This window comes from Symphalangus syndactylus, chromosome 18 (assembly GCF_028878055.3).
Source record: "Symphalangus syndactylus isolate Jambi chromosome 18, NHGRI_mSymSyn1-v2.1_pri, whole genome shotgun sequence".
NCBI classification, from domain to species: Eukaryota; Metazoa; Chordata; class Mammalia; order Primates; family Hylobatidae; genus Symphalangus; species Symphalangus syndactylus.
The window spans coordinates 18,520,376-18,538,090 of NC_072440.2; the positions used below are offsets into that span (position 1 = coordinate 18,520,376).

Consider the following 17,715-nt stretch of genomic DNA (forward strand, 5'->3'; position numbering starts at 1 on the left):
TTTTTTTTTTTTTTTCTTGAGACAGAGTCTGTGTTGCCCAGGCTGGTCTCAAACTCCTGGGCTCAAGTGATCCTCCCACCTCAGCCTCTCAAAGTGCTGGGATTACAGGCATGAGCCACTGTGCCTGACCCCTGTTTCCAATTAAAGGAAACAAACAATAGAAGATGCAATTCCATCAGAAACAGGAATCTGAAAAATCATAAGATACATAAACATTGGCTATGGTCTGGATGTATTATTTAAAAAACAAACATGAGCTTGGGAAGATGCGTATTTGGATATTCTTTGCAATATTGTTTGTAAATAGCAAAAAATTGGAGGTAGCCAATGTCCAAGATGAATGGCTAAGTCAATGTGATACATTTACACGGTGGAATACTATACCACAGAATAAATGAGATTCGGAAGAGTCAATTTTGATAACTCCCAGTAATCTGAGGTTAAGTGAAAAAAAAAATGAGTGTCTAGAATCCTGTATGTCCAGTGTTAAACTATGTATGTAAATGCATAAGCACAAACAGATGGAAGGAAAGGGTCACCTGTTCTGAAGCACCCACTGTGTGCCAGGTGCGGGCCTGAACCCCCACTGTGACCTCAGAGCTACTTACTAATGGGATGTGTTTTTCAGAGACTAGGAAGCAGCCTCTGGGAGGGCAGCCCACATGGCAGGAGGGAGCCCAGGACTGCTGACTCCCGGGCCAGCTGCTGGTGCCCCCTCCCTGTCGGGCTGGCCCAAGGATTCAGGCCGGAGCCTCCATCCTGGGCCGGGGCAGGCAGGAGGCCCTGTAACTCCAGCCGCTGCTCACGCCCGCCGCCCGCCCCTCCTTCACCTCAGCCTGGGGAAGCCTGGCTTGCCCGGTCTGCCGACAATGCCTCCCATTCAGCCCTGTCCCAGCTGCCAGGCCTGCGGGCCGCGGAAGGGGGCTCCCGCCAGGCGGGGACAGCCTTTCCCTGCGCTGCACCTCCAGGCTGGACCAGCAGTTCCAGGCGGCATGGAGGGGTGAGTCTTTGGGCCCAGTGGTGCAAGGGGGGTTCAGAGCAGCTGAGTGGCCTCAGGTAAGTCTCTGCCCCTCTCTGGGCCTCTGAGAGGCTTGCGGGCAGGGGCTCTGGGGACTTCCTGGGGTTCTCCAGGAAGGGGTTCTCCCAAGGTGGGCTCTGAGACACATGTGGCAATGTGGCCGCTGCCAGGGACTGGTTCTCTGGGGCTTGTCTGAGAGCCCAGCAGCGGTCCCTGCGTTATGAATGCTTGTCGCTTCAGCAATCTGTCCCCATGGGTCCCCTCCCTGGCCTGCCCTGAGGCACAGCCTTCACCACAGGCTCTGGAGAAGCCACCAACTCCAACGCAGGGGCTGGAGCCTGGGACCCAAAGGAGACTCCAAAACAGACGACAGTCCAGTGAGCAGCAAGGGGGAGGCTCCTGGGGGCCAGGGAACAGCCCAGAGATGGGGGAGAGGCCATGCCTGACATAGCCTGAGAACAGAGGGGCCAGCTGGGCAGGGGAGGTGATCCTATCATCCTAGCGCTTTGGGAGGCCAAGGTGGGGCAATCACTTGAGGCCAGGAGTTCAAGACCAGCCCAGGCAACATAGCGAGACCCTGTCTCTACCAGAAATAAATAAAAAATTAGCCAGGCCTGGTGGTGCGTGCCTGTAGTCCCAGCTACTCAAGAGGCTGAGGTGAGAGGATCACTTTAGCCCCGGAGGTGAAGGCTGCAGTGAGCCATAGTCATTCCACTGCACTCCAGACTCCAGCCTGGGCAACAGAGCAAGGCTTGTCTCTATTTAAACAAACAAAAACAGGCTCAAGGACCCGGACTGGATGCCTCCCTCCCTTCCGGTGGGCACCATTATGCTCCTGCCACCTGGGAGCTGGCATCATATCAGTCTGAGGACAGGCTGCTTCTGAACCTACCCTGGACCGGAGCCTCACCACAGCCTGAGAACATGCTCTGAACTGGAGTCATTCTCACAGTCAGCAAGTCCTCACTGAGCCACTGGGCAGAGGCAAAGGGACGCACCAGGTCACTTTTCTGAGCCTCAATTTCCTCCCATGTAAAACAGGACTAATCATAGGACCTCCACTGCGTGGGGGGTGGGGGGCAGGGAGGCTCAGGGTGACTGGCACTTTCCTGGGCCCAAAGGAGGAGGCTCTGAGGGGTTTTCGGGGCAGGAGCTGCACCATGGCTAGGACTGAGAGACAGCATGTGGCCTCAGCTCTTGTGCAGAACAGACTCTCCCTCCCCGTCCCAGGCCCCGGAGCTCCACCCATGTCTCCTTGGTGCTGCCGCTTCTTGTACTTCTGCTGCTGGGCCCAGCTAGGCAGGCCGCCGCCCAGCGCTGCCCACAGGCCTGCATCTGTGACAACTCCAGGCGACACGTTGCCTGCCGGCACCAGAACCTCACTGAGGTGCCAGACGCCATTCCTGAGGTCAGCAGGGCAGGAGCACGGGCACAGAGTGGCAGTGGGGCTAGGTGGGGACCCAGAAGGAGGAGCCTGGGCTGGGCATCAGTAGATCTGCCACCGCCTGCCCGGGAGACCTTGGCAAATTACTTCTCTTTGAGCCTCAGTTTACACATCTGTAAAATGGGAATAATAAAAACCAGTAACAGGGAGATGGTCTATTTAAAATCCTTGCTGTGTGAATGGAATAAGTAGGTGACCCATAGATCGATACCGAATTCACTGCAGACCCTGTGGTGGAGAGGCGGGGCTGTGGCAGGGTGAGGTGTGGTCTCTGCTCTGCGGAGTCATCAGCTAGTGGAGGAGAGCGAGCGAGGAGGCAGGGACAGCACAGTGTGAAAAGTGCCACAGTGGGTGATGCCCAGGGCACTAGAGAGGAAGGCTTCCTGGAGGAGGTGTCAGGGGTCGGATGAAGAGAAATACGGGAAAGGTGACAGGAGAGAAGAGTGTTTCGGGGAAGGAGCAGCACTTGCAAAAGGCGGGGTCCCTACCTAGCTCAGCCCCACTTTCCCCTCGCCGTCCCCAGCTGACCCAGCGGCTGGACCTGCAGGGCAATTTGCTGAAGGTGATCCCCGCAGCCGCCTTCCAGGGCGTGCCTCACCTCACACACCTGGACCTGCGCCACTGCCAGGTGGAGCTGGTGGCCGAGGGCGCCTTCCGTGGCCTGGGCCGCCTGCTCCTGCTCAACCTGGCCTCCAACCACCTGCGTGAGCTGCCCCAGGAGGCGCTGGACGGGCTGGGCTCGCTGCGGCGGCTGGAGCTGGAGGGGAACGCACTGGAGGAGCTGCGGCCGGGGACGTTCGGGGCACTCGGTGCGCTGGCCACGCTAAACCTGGCCCACAACGCCCTGGTTTACCTGCCCGCCATGGCCTTCCAGGGGCTACTGCGCGTCCGCTGGCTGCGGCTGTCGCACAACGCGCTCAGCGTGCTGGCTCCCGAGGCCCTGGTTGGCCTGCCCGCCCTAAGACGGCTCAGCCTGCATCACAACGAGCTCCAGGCTCTGCCCGGGCCCGCCTTGTCCCAGGCCCGCGGCCTGGCCCGTCTGGAGCTGGGCCACAACCCGCTCACCTACGCGGGCGAGGAAGACGGTCTGGCGCTGCCCGGCCTGCAGGAGCTGCTGCTGGACGGTGGGGCCCTGCAGGCCCTGGGTCCCAGGGCCTTCGCTCACTGTCCGCGCCTGCACACCCTCGACCTCCGCGGGAACCAGCTAGACACCCTGCCCCCGCTGCAGGGCCCAGGCCAGCTGCGCCGGCTGCGGCTGCAGGGGAATCCGCTGTGGTGCGGCTGCCAGGCGCGGCCCCTACTCGAGTGGCTGGCGCGTACGCGCGTGCGCTCGGACGGCGCGTGCCAGGGGCCGCGGCGCCTGCGGGGCGAGGCTCTGGACGCCCTCCGGCCCTGGGACCTGCGCTGCCCTGAGGACGCGGCGCAGGAAGAGGAAGAGCAGGGGGAGCGGGCTGTGGCCGGGCCCCGCGCCCCTCCGCGCGGCCCCGTGGAGGAGCGGGCAGTTGCGCCTTGCCCTCGCGCCTGCGTGTGCGTCCCCGAGTCCCGGCACAGCAGCTGCGAGGGCTGCGGCCTGCAGGCGGTGCCCCGCGGCTTCCCCAACGACACCCAGCTCCTGGACCTGAGGCGGAACCACTTCCCCTCGGTGCACCGAGCGGCCTTCCCCGGCCTGGGCCACCTGGTGTCGCTGCACCTGCAGCACTGCGGCATCGCGGAGCTGGAGGCGGGCGCCCTGGCCGGGCTGGGCCGCCTGATCTACCTGTACCTCTCCGACAACCAGCTCGCAGACCTCAGCGCTGCTGCCCTTGAAGGGGCCCCCCGCCTCGGCTACCTGTACCTAGAGCGCAACCGTTTCCTGCAGGTGCCAGGGGCTGCCCTGCGCGCCCTGCCCAGCCTCTTCTCCCTGCACCTGCAGGACAACGCTGTGGACCGCCTGGCACCTGGGGACCTGGGGGGAACACTGGCCTTGCGCTGGGTCTACCTGAGTGGAAACCGCATCACCGAAGTGTCCCTTGGGGCGCTGGGCCCAGCTCGGGAGCTGGAGAAGCTGCACCTTGACAGGAATCAGCTGCGAGAGGTGCCCACTGGGGCCTTGGAGGGGCTGCCTGCCCTCCTGGAGCTGCAGCTCTCGGGCAACCCACTCAGGGCCTTGCGTGACGGAGCCTTCCAGCCTGTGGGCAGATCGCTGCAGCACCTCTTCCTGAACAGCAGTGGCCTGGAGCAGGTGGGCACTGGGCATGTGGCGGGGTTGGTGCAGGAGGCAGCACAAGGCCACAGGCAGCGTGCATTCGCTCAACAAGCATTTGCCAGCCCCTTGGTGACAGGTCTCAGGCTGGGCACGGGGACCCTGAGATAAACCAGGACTGCCCCTGCCGGTGTGAGTGACAGTCCAGGCAGAACCCAGGCCACACACGGTGCCTGCACAGGAGGGGATTGCTGGAGCATAGAGGAGGGAGGAATTTGGGACCATGGGGTCATCTACTGTTTGTACATATTGAGAGCCCCCAAGAGGTTTTGCCATTATTGGGTGGTGGGGTGGACCATGAACTGGGCATCTGGGTGACTTTGACAGAGCAAGTGTTTTGACATCAGACCAGCCTGGGCTTTGACCCAGCACTGCACTTCCTGGCTGGACCATCTTGGGTTCTCCAGCTTCTCTTCTGCTGAGGGAAGATGGGGCTCCCTTCCAGACTTGGGGGTGGGACAGGTCTGCCAGGAGCTCACACTGGGGCCTGGCAACTCCTTGCAGATTTCTCCTGGGGCCTTTTCAGGCCTGGGGCCTGGGCTCCAGAGCCTGCACCTGCAGAAGAACCAGCTTCGGGCCCTGCCTGCCCTGCCCAGTCTCAGCCAGCTGGAGCTCATCGACCTCAGTAGTAATCCCTTCCACTGTGACTGCCAGCTGCTTCCGCTGCACAGGTTGGCACCCCCACCTAGACCTCCAGCCAAAGACCACCCAGCCACTCTCAGTCAAGCCCCTGTCATCTCCCCGGGCACACGATGTCCATGCCCATCCGAGCAGCTTGTGGAGAGGGGCGGGTCCTGCGAGAGCCAGGCATGTATAACCCTTTTCCAGGGTCAGTTACCCTTCCTGCGGATGTTGAGGGGGACTTCTCTGAGCCTTGATTTCATCATCCATAAAGTGGGCATGGTATCTGCTCTGCCTAGCAGGCTGGGACCTAATACGTAGGTGGGGCCACTTTACATAATTACATAAGAAAGTCACAAGAGGTGGGGGATGGTGGCTCGCACCTGTAATCCCAGCACTTTGGGAGGCCAACGCAGTCTGATCACCTGAGGTCAGGAGTTTGAGACTAGCCTGGCCAACATGGTGAAACTCTGTCTCTACTAAAAATACAAAAATTAGCTGGGCATTGTAGTGGGTGCCTGTAATCCCAGCTACTTGGGAGGCTGAGGCAGGAGAATCGCTTGAACCTGGGAGGTAGAGGTTGCTGTGAGCCGAGATCGTGCCACTTTACTCCAGCCTGGGCGACAGAGTGAGACTCCATTTCAAAAAAAAAGAAAAAGTCACAAGAAGCCTGGAGTCTTGCAGACCTGGGCTCCAGTCCTGGCTTTGCCATTTTACTAACTAACTCTGCAAGCTGCATAACCTTTCCTGCCCACCTGTAAAAAGGGGGGATGTAGTATCTAACCTCATGATGGTTGTTGTAAGAATGAAATTAGCATACATGATTTTTTTTTTTTTTTTTTTTTGAGACGGAGTCTCGCTCTTTCACCCAGGCTGGACTGCAGTGGCGTGATCTTGGCTCACTGCAAGTTCCGCCTCCTGGGTTCACGCCATTCTCCTGCCTCAGCCCCCCGAGTAGCTGGGACTACAGGCGCCTGCCACCGAGCCCAGCTAATTTTTTGTATTTTTAGTAGAGACAGGGTTTCACCGTGTTAGCCAGGATGGTCTCGATCTCCTGACCTCGTGATCCACCCGCCTCGGCCTCCCAAAGTGCTGAGACTACAGGCATAAATTGATTTGAACAGTGTCTGCTACGTTGTAAGCCCTCTAACTGTTTATTATTACTGTTATTATCCCCTTTTTACAAAGAAGGGATCAGAGGCTTGAAGTGGCTTGTAGGTCACATAATTGGTGAGCCGCCAAGATTCTCAGCAGAGCCTGCTGTCACCTATAGGCTCCACCACTCCCAAATGCACACTGCCTGTGGCCTTGTGCTGCCTTCTGCACCAACCCTGCCCCACACCCATTGCCCACCTGCTCCAGGCCACTGGAGCAGAATCAGCACAGCCAGCTCCCCGGCTCTCTCTTCTCTTCAGGTGGCTTACTGGGCTGAACCTGCGGGTGGGGGCCACCTGCGCCACTCCTCCCAGTGCCCATGGCCAGAGGGTGAAGGCTGCAGCTGCTGTCTTTGAAGCCTGCCCGGGCTGGGCTGCCGGAAAGGCCAAGCGGACACCAGCCTCTAGGCCCAGTGCCAGGAGAACCCCCATCAAAGGAAGACAGCGTGGAGCAGATAAGGTTGGCCATGGGGCAGGAGGGGTGAGGCCTTGGTGGGTGGTGGGCCAGGTTCCAAAGTCCCCAGGAAGCAGGAGCCTGACTTGGCTTGGTTCCAGAGCTGGGCAATGACCCGGTTGGGTCAGTTCAATAATGTCCATCCGAGGCCAGGCGCGGTGGCTCACGCCTGTAATCCCAACACTTTGGGAGGCTGAGGCGTGCAGATCATGAGGTCAGGAGATCGAGACCATCCTGGCCAACACGGTGAAGCCCCGTCTCTACTAAAAATACAAAAAAATTAGCCGGGCATGGTGGCAGGCGCTCGTAGTCCCAGCTACTTGGGAGGCTGAGGCAGGAGAATGGCGTGAGCCCAGGAGGTGGAGCTTGCAGTGAGCGGAGATCTCGCTACTGCACTCCAGCCTGGGCGACAGAGCAAGACGCAAAAAAACTCTGTCTCAAAAAAAAAAAAATTAGCTGGGTGTGGTGGCGTGCACCTGTAGTTCCAGCTACTTGGGAGGCTGAAGCAGGAGAATCGCTTGAACCCTGGAGGCAGAGGTTGCAGTGAGCAGAGATCGCACCACTGCACTCCAGCCTGGCCATAGAGTGAGACTCCGTAATAATAATAATAATAATAATGTCCATCCTCCCGTTCTCCCCTCCTCCCTGCCCCCACCTCTGGGCTAGACCCAGGGTGAGTTTGCAAGGAATGACCATTTGCTCCTGCTGTGAGACAGTGGCCTTTCCTATAAGCCACAGTGTGCTGGTCCAGATGTGTCCCTAAAATCAGTCCTGCTGTTTCTATATTTGCTGGATCACTGTTGACTTAACCATGTCCCAGCCTGACTTAAGGGGTCTCCCTCATCCCAGGATCCCAGGGATGGGGAGAGTGGAAGTGCAGGTGCATCATTGGCTCTGCCTCCCACCACCTGTCAGCCATAGGTTGGACCCCACTTGATAGTACATTCACCATCCTGACATATCTAGTCCCAGCTTGACCCCTCAGTTGTAGCAAACTCACAGCATATCAGAGAAGGGTGCACAAGATACAGGCACCACCGTACGTAGGAACCACTGCCTGTAAGGCCATGGAGGTGTCCAAAGGGGAGAGGCAGTCCTTCGAGGGAAAGTGAGAATAGAGTGGGGCCTGGGAAGGTGGGGAGAGGGCTCTATCTCCCCTGGACCTGCATTTTGAACATCTGGGATTCCTGGGGCCATTAGTTGGTGTTTGTATTCGTCCCCTAGGACTGCCACAACAAAATGCTAGGAGCTGGGTGGCTTAGAACAGCAGAGCTTCTGTAGGCTAGGGGTCAGCCATTGAGGTGTTGGCAGGGGTGTGCTCTCTGGAACCGGTAGTGGAAGGGTCCCCCTTGCCTCTTCCAGCTTCTGGTGGTCCCATATGCTCCCTGATCTGTGGCAGCATAATCTCCATCTCTGTCCCCACCTTCACATGATGTTGTGTGTCATCATCTTCCCTCTATAATCTGTCTCTGCCCAAATTCCCACCCCCCCCTTTTTTTTTCTGAGACGGAGTTTTGCTCTTGTTGCCCAGGCTAGAGTGCAATGGCACAGTCTCGGCTCACTGCAACCTCTGCCTCCTGGGTTCAACTGATTCTCCTGCCTCAGCCTCCCAAGTAGCTGAGATTACAGGTGCGTGCCACCACGCCTGGCTAACTTTTGTATTTTTAGTAGAGAAGGGGTTTTACCATGTTGGTCAGGCTGGTCTCGAACTCCTGACCTCAGGTGATCTACCTGCCCCAGCCTCCCAAAGTGCTGGGATTACAGGTGTGAGCCATTGCGCCCAGCCAAATTTCCCCTTTTTATAAAGGTAACAGCCTATTAGATTAGGGCCCAACCTAATGATGTCATTTTACTTCATTACTTCTGTAAGGAATCTATTTCCAAGTAAGGTCATACTCTGAGGTACTGGGGTTAGGGCTCCAGTCTTTTGGGATGGGCACAAGTCAGTCTATAAAGTGTTGCTAATTTCTGGCTGGGAGCCGGGAAGGAACTCCTGAAAAGACCCCAAGGTGAAGGTAAGCAAGTTCTGCCTTAGAAGCCAGACCCAAAACTATCGTTGATGACAGCAATACTAATCTCAGTTGGCAGTCACGTGTGCGACTGGGGAACGGCAGCAGTGCTTTCTCCCTGTGTCAGCCCCGGGAGGCTCATGCAGAAGCGGAGCTGGGTTCGGGAGTGGAAGCTCCGATGAGTCCACTTCCAGGTCAGGGCTTTAGTTAAAAGGGGAAGACACCCCCGGTCCCCACCCCCACACACAGTACGGTGGCTGTTTGTGAGAATCGGGACCTCTCAGGCCATTTGACCTAGCCATCCCTTCTGACATGCAGATACTCCTCTCAGTATTGTGGGTTATTTTGATGAAAGTAGCAGTTTCCTCCCAGGAATACAAAGGAATTCAAGGCAGAGGGCTCTTATCTTGAGGCTCAGGCACTGGCATTGTTCCGGGCTGGAGATGCTCGCCTGCTGAAGGCACGAGGACAGACATCTGCCAGTCTCCCTTGATGCCCGTGTCTAGTTTGGTGTCTGGCACCCAGAAGATGCTCGGGCAGGCTGCATGACTGACTCACTACTAGGTCATCTGGCAGACAAACCTGGGTTCAACCCCACTGCCGTCCTTAACAGGTGTAAATTTTTTTTTTTTTTTTTTTTTTTTTGAGACGGAGTCTCGCTCTGTTGCCCAGGCTGGAGTGCAGTGGCGCAATCTCGGCTCACTGCAAGCTCCACCTCCCGGGTTCACGCCATTCTCCTGCCTCAGCCTCCCGAGTAGCTGGGACTACAGGCGCCCGCCACCACGCCCGGCTAATTTTTTGCATTTTTAGTAGAGACTGGGTTTCATCATGTTAGCCAGGATGGTCTCCATCTCCTGACCTTGTGATCCGCCCACCTCGGCCTCCCAAAGTGCTGGGATTACAGGCGTGAGCCACCGCGCCCGACAACAGGTGTAAATTTAAGCAGCCAAATGACTAAATTGTACTGAGGCTGCCTTTTTCCCATCAGTACCACACAGGGTTACTGTGAAGTGAGCCATTTAGATACCTATTTAACCGGGCACCTGGGTAGGGGCTCTTGGTACAATGGAATTCCCTTGCATCCCTTTCCCTGCAGCAGAGGGGCTAGACTGGGTGACCATAAAGGACGAGGGAGGCAGGGCAGGTTCCTGAAGGGTCTGGATTTGGTCTCACCTGTACCAGGAGCCCCTGTGGGTCCTCAGGCAGAAGCAGGGATGAGGGGTTTGCAAATGCCTCCCTGCCAGCAGCCCCACTGCTGAGACTCCAAGAACTTGAGTTCCCTCCAAGGGCAAACTGAGGCACAAGGTTACTGCATGGATTGAGCAAAAATTCCCAAGAGATCAATACTTCCATCTCCAACAAATCAAGCTGACCTCTAGGCACCAGCAACACATGGTCATGTGCACATTCCCATTTCACACACACACAAGGCCACCTTTATGCCAGCCTATGCCAGGCACTACGGACAGGCAGACACAGGCTCCATCTCTGGGGAACTCACAGTCTTTGGGGAGAATGGCACAACCGTAAATAATGACAGCATGTGGCTAAGACAGGGAACTCGAGCTGATGACAGGCGACATTCTTTACGGCCTTGCACACTCGTGTCTTGACTCACGTGGCCTTCATAATCGATACCATGAGGTGGCGGGGGGCGGGGTCAGAACACACTCTGCAAGGAATAGAGATCTAACAAACGGGACTCAAGCAAGTAGGGGATTTAATTTCTCATACACAAAGTCTGGGGAGCCCAGTGAGGTTGCAATGGCAGCTAGATGTGTCCTCCAGCTCTGTCATCCTTGTCCTGAGGGTTCTGTGTTCACGGCCCCTCCAGGCATGGTTTCTTCATTCAGGTAGGAACAAAAGGCCAAAAGAGCATACAAGCCCAGCTCTCCAGAGGCTCCAGTCGGAACTGGACCCTTTAACTACGAAGGAATCTTGGCTGAATTATTTTTAGCGGGGCTTCAGGAGCAGGTAGCAGAGCAAGAGTGCACACTCAGGCCATCTTCCTCCCAACCTCCTCCCCAGGGGCACTTCCTTTAGGCACTGGGAGTCAGTCCTCACAAACACAGAAAGCAGCTCAAGGCCACCACACAGGTCGCCAAAATCCACATCCTGGTCACTGCTTCTCAGCTGCCGAGACAAGCTGGGTCCCCAACATCCCTGGGGAGCTGGGAGCAGAGAACCAACACATGAGGCTGAGAGGCATTCTGCTTGGCGAATTTTTGAGGCAGAGGCTGCCCCCACCACACAACTCACTGTCAGGGGACCTTATCCTGCTCAGAGAGCGGCTCTAGAACTTAATTTACATGACTCGTTCGGGCAGACAGAGTTCACTGTCTTGTCTTCCACAGTGTGACGGGTGGCCCCATCCCTGGCAACTGAGGGCCGTGGCGGGTCGGGTGGAGGCCATCTTAAGGAAGAGCAGGCAGCTAGCGTTCCAGCTGTGGGAACTCTGGCTGGAGAAGGTGGTTCACAGATGAGTTCGGGGGCCTCAGGCAGCCCGTCACATAGGCCTTTCCACAGGGGAGGGCAGAGGCAACAGGCGGGTCCCAGGAGACCCCAGCAGGTCCTCCACCGTCCAGCCTTCACAGCACCGGGCAGAATTTACACACAGACGATCAGTCTCCAAGCCAAAGTCAGGTGGAGGCATGGTGGTGGTGGTAGAGAAACCCCAGGCTGGCGTCCAGCTAGAAGCCAGGCTGGAGGCAGGAAGGCTCAGTTGTCCGTTTCCTGCTTGATGTTCTCAAGGGAGACAGGCAGCTCTGGACTTGAAGCCTTGTCGGGCGAGGCCGCGTCTAGATGCTCTTCCTTCACACGCACAGCAATGACTGAAGAGGGAGGGGAGGCGGGTGGGTGCGCGAGTAAATAACTCTGGGAGGGGGAGGGGCGGAGGGGCTGGGAAAGGGACCTGGCTCCCTATAGATGGGGGCCTAGGATGCACCTTCACCCTCCAGTTTCCCTTCTGGGAGGGCAGTGGCAGCAGCAAAGGGCCAAGGCCCCAAGCCAGGCAGGCTATGCCAGCGACACTGCCATGTACCAATCTGTCACCACTCTGCCAAGCACTAGAGGTAGGGGTAGAGATAGAGGAGGAGGAGGGGCTGGGGCTGGGCTAGAGGGGGACTCGGCTCCATTCACAGCTGGGGGCGTGTCTGGGAAACACTCTGGGTCCAGTGGTACAGGACTGCTTGGTGCCCAGAAAATGCCGAAGAAACCTGACTCTACTCTTCTGTGCCCAGGTGGGGAAGGAGAGGGGTCGTCTCTGAGCATGGAGCAGGCTGGTCCTGCCTTGACCCAGCCCGGTGGCTCTTACTCTCGCCAGGAACGGGCTCCGACGAGATCTTCCTGGCACCCTGAGGGTCGTCCTCCAGCAGGGGCTTCTTGGACCCCTGTCTGAGGGGTCGCGTCTTGGTGGGCGGGATTCTTTTCCCTTTGAATAAAAATGGATTCAAACTCAGCATTAGGGTTGTATTTAGGTAAGGCTTTATGGGATAGGTCTCACCCAGTGGTCAGGCAGCGTGGCAGAGGGAAAAGTACCAGTTTGGGGACAGAAAGACTGGACTCCAACTCTGACAACACATCTTATTGGCTGTGTGCCCTGAGCTCAGATTCTCTCCAATGGGAAGTAATACCACCACCTCCCTCAAACCAAGCCCCAGGCAGTCGTGGTTGTAACTGCTTTTTAAAATCTTTTTTTAAATAAAAAGATTTTTTGAAGAGGGTCTCACTCTGTCACCCAGGTTGGAATACACTGGGGTGATCACAGTTCACTGCAGCCTTGACTGCCCAGGCTCAGGTAATCCTCCTACCTTAGCCTCCTGAGTAGCTAGGACTACAGGCCTGTGCCACCATACCCAGCTAATTAAAACAATTTTTTAAATTAGGGGTCTCGCTATGTTGCCCAGGCTGGTCTCAAACTCCTGGGCTCAAGAGATCCTCCCACCTCAGCCTCTCAAAGTGCTGGGATTACAGGTGTGAACCATCGCACTTGGCCCCCGTTTTTGATTGTTGATTTCCTCCCACAACATGCACCATTCCCGGCCCTACTGTTTGAATGGTGCAGAGCCTCTGCCTGCTGGATAAATGCCACACCCCCAACGCAATTTTTTTTTTTTTTTTTGAGATGGAGTCTTGCTCTATCGCCCAGGCTGGAGTGCAATGGTGCAATCTCAGCTCACTGCAACCTTCACTTCCCTGGTTCAACTGATTCTCCTGCCTCAGCCTCCCAAGTAGCTGGGATTACAGGCGTGTGCTACTGTGCCAGGCTAATTTTTGTATTTTTTTTTTTTTTTGAGACGGAGTCTCGCTCTGTCGCCCAGGCTGGAGTGCAGTGGCGCAATCTCGGCTCACTGCAAGCTCCGCCTCCCGGGTTCACGCCATTCTCCTGCCTAAGCCTCTCCGAGTAGCTGGAACTACAGGTGCCCGCCACCACGCCCGGCTAATTTTTTTTGTATTTTAGTAGAGACGGGGTTTCACCGTGGTCTCGATCTCCTGACCTCGTGATCCACCCGCCTCGGCCTCCCAAAGTGCTGGGATTACAAGCGTGAGCCACCGCGCCCGGCCTAATTTTTGTATTTTTAGTAGAGACATGGTTTCACCATGTTGTCAGGCTGGTCCCAAACTCCTGACCTCGGGATCCGCCCACCTCGGCCTCCCAAAGTGATGGGATTACAATTTTTTTTTTTTTTTTTTTGGCGCGATGGAGTTTCCCTCTTCCGTCCAGGCTGGAGTGAAGTGGCGCGATCTGGGCTCACTGCCACCTCCGCCCCCTGAGTTCAAGTGATTCTCCTGCCTCAGCCTCCCAAGTAGCTGGGATTACAGGCGCCTGGCACCACACCTGGCTAATTTTTGTATTTTTAGTAGAGACGGGGTTTCACCACGTTGGTCAGGCTGGTCTTGGAACTTCTGACCTCATGATCCGCCCGCCTCAGCCTCCCAAAGTGCTAGGATTACAGGCGTGAGCCACTGCGCCCAGCCCCTCACTCAATCTCAATCCTGCCCGAGGGACCTTGTTCCTGTTTCAGAACATCCTCTTCCCCGCATGGTACCACACTGTGGTGCCCACCTCAGTCATAGGCCTGCGGCTCTGAAGGATGGCTTTGCCCCCTCCCGCTCTGCCCCTCAAGTGGAACCCAAGCTGGGCTCAGAATCTGCAGAGTGAGGCCCCACCAAGGGAAACGACACCCACAGCCCGAGAGCCAGGTGGAGTCCTGCCACTCAGCTGCCTGCCTTTGCTCCCACCCTCTCCCACCCTCAAAGAGGTCTCGAGGTCAAGAATGACAGCCTTGGAGAGACAGCTTCTATTTCTTCCTGTGGCTTTTCCTTTAGAACCTAGCAGCTGCGGCTTGCCCAGGCCAGGCTGTTTTTTTCTGAACATGGGGCATCAGGGATGGGATCCCCCAACCTCAATCTCTTACCTCTTTTCCTCAGCACCCTGACCATGGCCAGAGACTGAACACTCCCTATTTATGGTCTGGGTCCCCAGAGACAGGGTGAAAGGCCCGTAGGCCAGAGGGCAAGGGAAAAGAGACAGGACAGGAACATGAAGAGAGCTATGTCAGTAGGACAGCACCTGGGAACTAGTGCCTGGGGGCTGACCCCCGCCTGCTCCCAGGGACGCAGGCCCACTGATCCCGGGCCCACACCAGCCTGGCTGCACTGGTGCAGCACTTACTTTTCTTCCCAAACTGTTTCTTTTTCTTCTTTGTGGCCTCTTTGGCCTTCAGTGGTGTGGCCGGTTCTGTTGTTGAAAGACAAGGGTGAAAGAGATGAGAACAGGGTCCCTGGGAGGATACAGGGCACAGGCGCATCCCGAGACCCTGTCTACCCTCCCACACGGGACACCCCAAAGACAGGAAGCCAAAGCTGGGCAATGAGGAGAGGGCGGGGCTGGAGGAGGGGCTGGAGAACAGCTGTCCCTTCTTCCCACCATTGTCACCAGGGCTGCTCAGAGGGACCTGGGTAGTTTACCTGGGTGCACAAGGGCACGAACATATGACAGAGTGGGCAAGATGAAGGAAGGAGCTCTGCAGGCCAGACGGAAAGGGAGACAGAGAAGTCAGGAGCAGGGGCTGGGTGACGGGGCTCACTCTCTACTTAGAGTGGTCCATGAGACATCTCCATCTCATGCCAAAGAAGGGAGATGGGCACAGGGGCGGAGGAAGAAGGAAAAAAGAAGAGGAAAGAAAGTCAGAGCCTCTTAGAGCCACGAGAGTCCACACCTGCGGCCACAGGAGGCTGCAGCTGGTAGCCGGTGAGCTCACACCAGCCGACGGGGTAGATGTCCGGGGACTCGCAGTCCACCCACTGGTCATACTCGCTGTCCCAGCCGTCAAAGTGGATGCTGAGGAGCCGATGCACCACTCGTTTCACCGTGGCCACACAGATGAGCCGGGGCTCCATCAGGTCCACGGCCTCCAGCTTCATGCCCACCTTGAAGCCATGGTTTGGGCAATCCTGGGGCAGAAAAAGGAGGCGGTGGCCAAGCCAGTCAGCTCCCTACACCAGCAGGCTCACCCGGGCCTGGAGGCACTTGAAGAACTGGCAGGGAGGGGGCTGGGACTGGAATGCCTGCTGGGGCAGGTTCCTCTAGATAGTAATCCCACTGCACCTCTTTCCCAACACCGCCTCTCCATGGAAGAGGGACTGGAGTGCCCAGGCCATAGCTGGGGACTTCCTCCTGAAAGTGGCTGATGTCAGCAGTAGAGACTCGAGAGAAAGGGTAGGAACTGCCACCACTGAGAGCAGCAGGCAGGGCCTGTCCTGAGGCCACCGCAGGCCCCTTGCTCCACTTCAGTCTCCTCACCATGTTAAAGAGTCTCGATGGAGCGGCTTTCGACTTGGTCTTCTCCAGGTAGTTCTCCCAGTTGAAAGTCTGTGCCTCATAACCTGGAGGAGCAGAAAGCTCAGATGCAGAGGGAGAGGGAGAGGGGGAAGCGGAGCAGGAAGCTCAGATGCAGAGGGAGAGGGGGAAGCAGGAGCAGAAAGCTCAGATGCAGAGGGAGAGGGGGAAGCGGAGCAGAAAGCTCAGATGCAGAGGGAGAGGGGGAAGCAGGAGCAGAAAGCTCAGATGCAGAGGGAGAGGGGGAAGCAGGAGCAGAAAGCTCAGATGCAGAGGGAGAGGGGGAAGCAGAGCAGAAAGCTCAGATGCAGAGGGAGAGGGGGAAGCAGGAGCAGAAAGCTCAGATGCAGAGGGAGAGGGGGAATCGGAGCAGGAAGCTCAGATGCAGAGGGAGAGGGGGAAGCAGGAAGTGGGCAGGGGGAAAGGACACATGGCTGAAGGAGCTCTGCAGCTTTGTCAGGACCCAGCATGGAGTCTCCCCAGCAGCCTTCTTCTCATCCCCTCAGGGTGGTACCTGCTGTAGCACCACAGTCCTGTTGTATAGGTTGTTCACTGACCAATGGGATAAGTGGGAGCTCTGTTCATCAATCGTAGACTGGCCATGGGGCAGGGTCAGCCCAGCAGTTAAGGGCTGGTGGTGGGCTCTGTCACCTTTCCCATACACCCTGAAATGCTACACTTCTGGGGCCTGACTTGACCAGGAATCTGGGCTTGTGGCCACACCCTGCCCCTTCTGTTTTGTTTTGAAGACAGTGTCTTGCTCTGTCGCCCAGGCTGAAGTGCAATGGCATGATCTCGGCTCACTGTAACCTCCACCTCCTGGGTTCAAGCAATTCTCCTGCCTCAGCCTCCCGAGTGGCTGGGATTATAGGCGCCTGCCATTATACCTGGCTAATTTTTGTATTTTTAGTAGAGACGAGGTTTTGTCATGTTGGCCAGGCTGGTCTCAAACTCCTGAACTCAGGTCATCCACCTGCCTCGGCCTCCCAAAGTGCTAGGATTACACGCGGGAGCCACCGCGCCTGGACACCCTGCCCCTTCTGATGGCAAGGCCAGCATGTGGTGGCCTCTCTAGTCTTACCTTTTGGGGGTGTGAGCTCAATGTCATTCTTCTGACAGAAGGTGGCCGGGAAGATGGCGTGGGAAGAGGCGTGGTAGCAGAACCAGTCTGAGCCATCTGTGGAGGGCCCCCCGTCCACACAGATCATCAGGTATCCATCCAGGAGAACCTGGGGGGTGGCGGGAGCAGGCAGACAGATCATATCATGAACTGCACTCCATCCTGGGTTGGCACCACACCCCAATAGGGACACGAGACAGATGGATCCAAACGGATCTAGGGCATGGCCCTCCTAGAGGACACCTGGGCCTCTCTGGGGCACACAGTACTTCTGTGATGCATACACGTGGGATTCTTTCTCTTCCCCACTAGACAGCAAACACCACGCCAGCAGGGGCCGCGTCCATCCCGTTGGACCGTGTTCTGGGGTGAGCACGCGCCTGGCGTGGAGCGGATCCGCGGCGAGGCCGAGTCAGCAGCCTCCTCCAGGAGGGCCAGGCAGGGGTGGGGGTGCTGCTCAGGATGAGGCGATGAGGAGGTCTGGAGCAAGGGGACCCCAGCTGTGGCTCTTGCCTAGGCCAGCACTCAAAGGAGATGGCACACAGCAAGAAGGCCCCAGTGAGGTGACAGGGAGGGGCCTACCCTGACACAGGACCAGGCTCAGGTGTTGAATAAGCACTCGTCCAGGGAGCCCTGGACCCTGACACGAAAGCAGATTCTGAGCAAGGGGCAGGCCGGGCCCCACCCACAAAAGTCAGGGACCCTAGGCGCAGCCAGTGATGAGAGGCTGGGACACAGACCCCCTGACAGTGGCGAGTGGAGTTAGAGCTCTGGGCCACATGGGTCCCCTCAGAAATCTGGAGGCTGGAGGG

At 57.3% G+C, this 17,715-nt stretch overlaps 2 protein-coding genes across 2 annotated transcripts in view; one reads left to right on the top strand and one right to left on the bottom strand.

The window, feature by feature from the left end:
• Positions 1–12,399, top strand: CHADL (chondroadherin like). The gene is made up of 6 exons (XM_055252485.2): positions 1–1,000; positions 2,249–2,426; positions 2,986–4,683; positions 5,209–5,375; positions 6,741–6,939; positions 12,182–12,399. The coding sequence occupies exons 1-6, from the start codon at positions 663–665 to the stop codon at positions 12,206–12,208; spliced, it is 2,607 nt and encodes an 868-aa protein (XP_055108460.2). The 5' UTR covers positions 1–662; the 3' UTR covers positions 12,209–12,399.
• L3MBTL2 (L3MBTL histone methyl-lysine binding protein 2) overlaps positions 10,646–17,715 on the bottom strand; it is a 27,487-nt gene continuing 20,417 nt past the window's right edge. Inside the window, exons 12-17 of the mRNA XM_055252484.2 lie at positions 16,865–17,012; positions 15,748–15,830; positions 15,164–15,398; positions 14,617–14,682; positions 12,256–12,372; positions 10,646–11,773 (exon numbers count right to left, since the gene is read on the bottom strand). Of these exons, the coding sequence (XP_055108459.1) occupies positions 11,661–11,773; positions 12,256–12,372; positions 14,617–14,682; positions 15,164–15,398; positions 15,748–15,830; positions 16,865–17,012 (762 nt within the window). The 3' untranslated portion in view covers positions 10,646–11,660. The remainder of the gene's footprint in view (positions 11,774–12,255; positions 12,373–14,616; positions 14,683–15,163; positions 15,399–15,747; positions 15,831–16,864; positions 17,013–17,715) is intronic.

Excerpts from the sequence above, each read along its gene's own strand:
- CHADL (XM_055252485.2), top strand. The coding sequence starts at position 663 with ATGGCAGGAGGGAGCCCAGGACTGCTGACTCCCGGGCCAGCTGCTGGT. Across the intron at positions 5,376-6,740 it reads CAGCTGCTTCCGCTGCACAG|GTGGCTTACTGGGCTGAACC; the intron begins GTTGGCACCCCC and ends TCTTCTCTTCAG. Across the intron at positions 6,940-12,181 it reads GACAGCGTGGAGCAGATAAG|GTGGGGAAGGAGAGGGGTCG; the intron begins GTTGGCCATGGG and ends TTCTGTGCCCAG.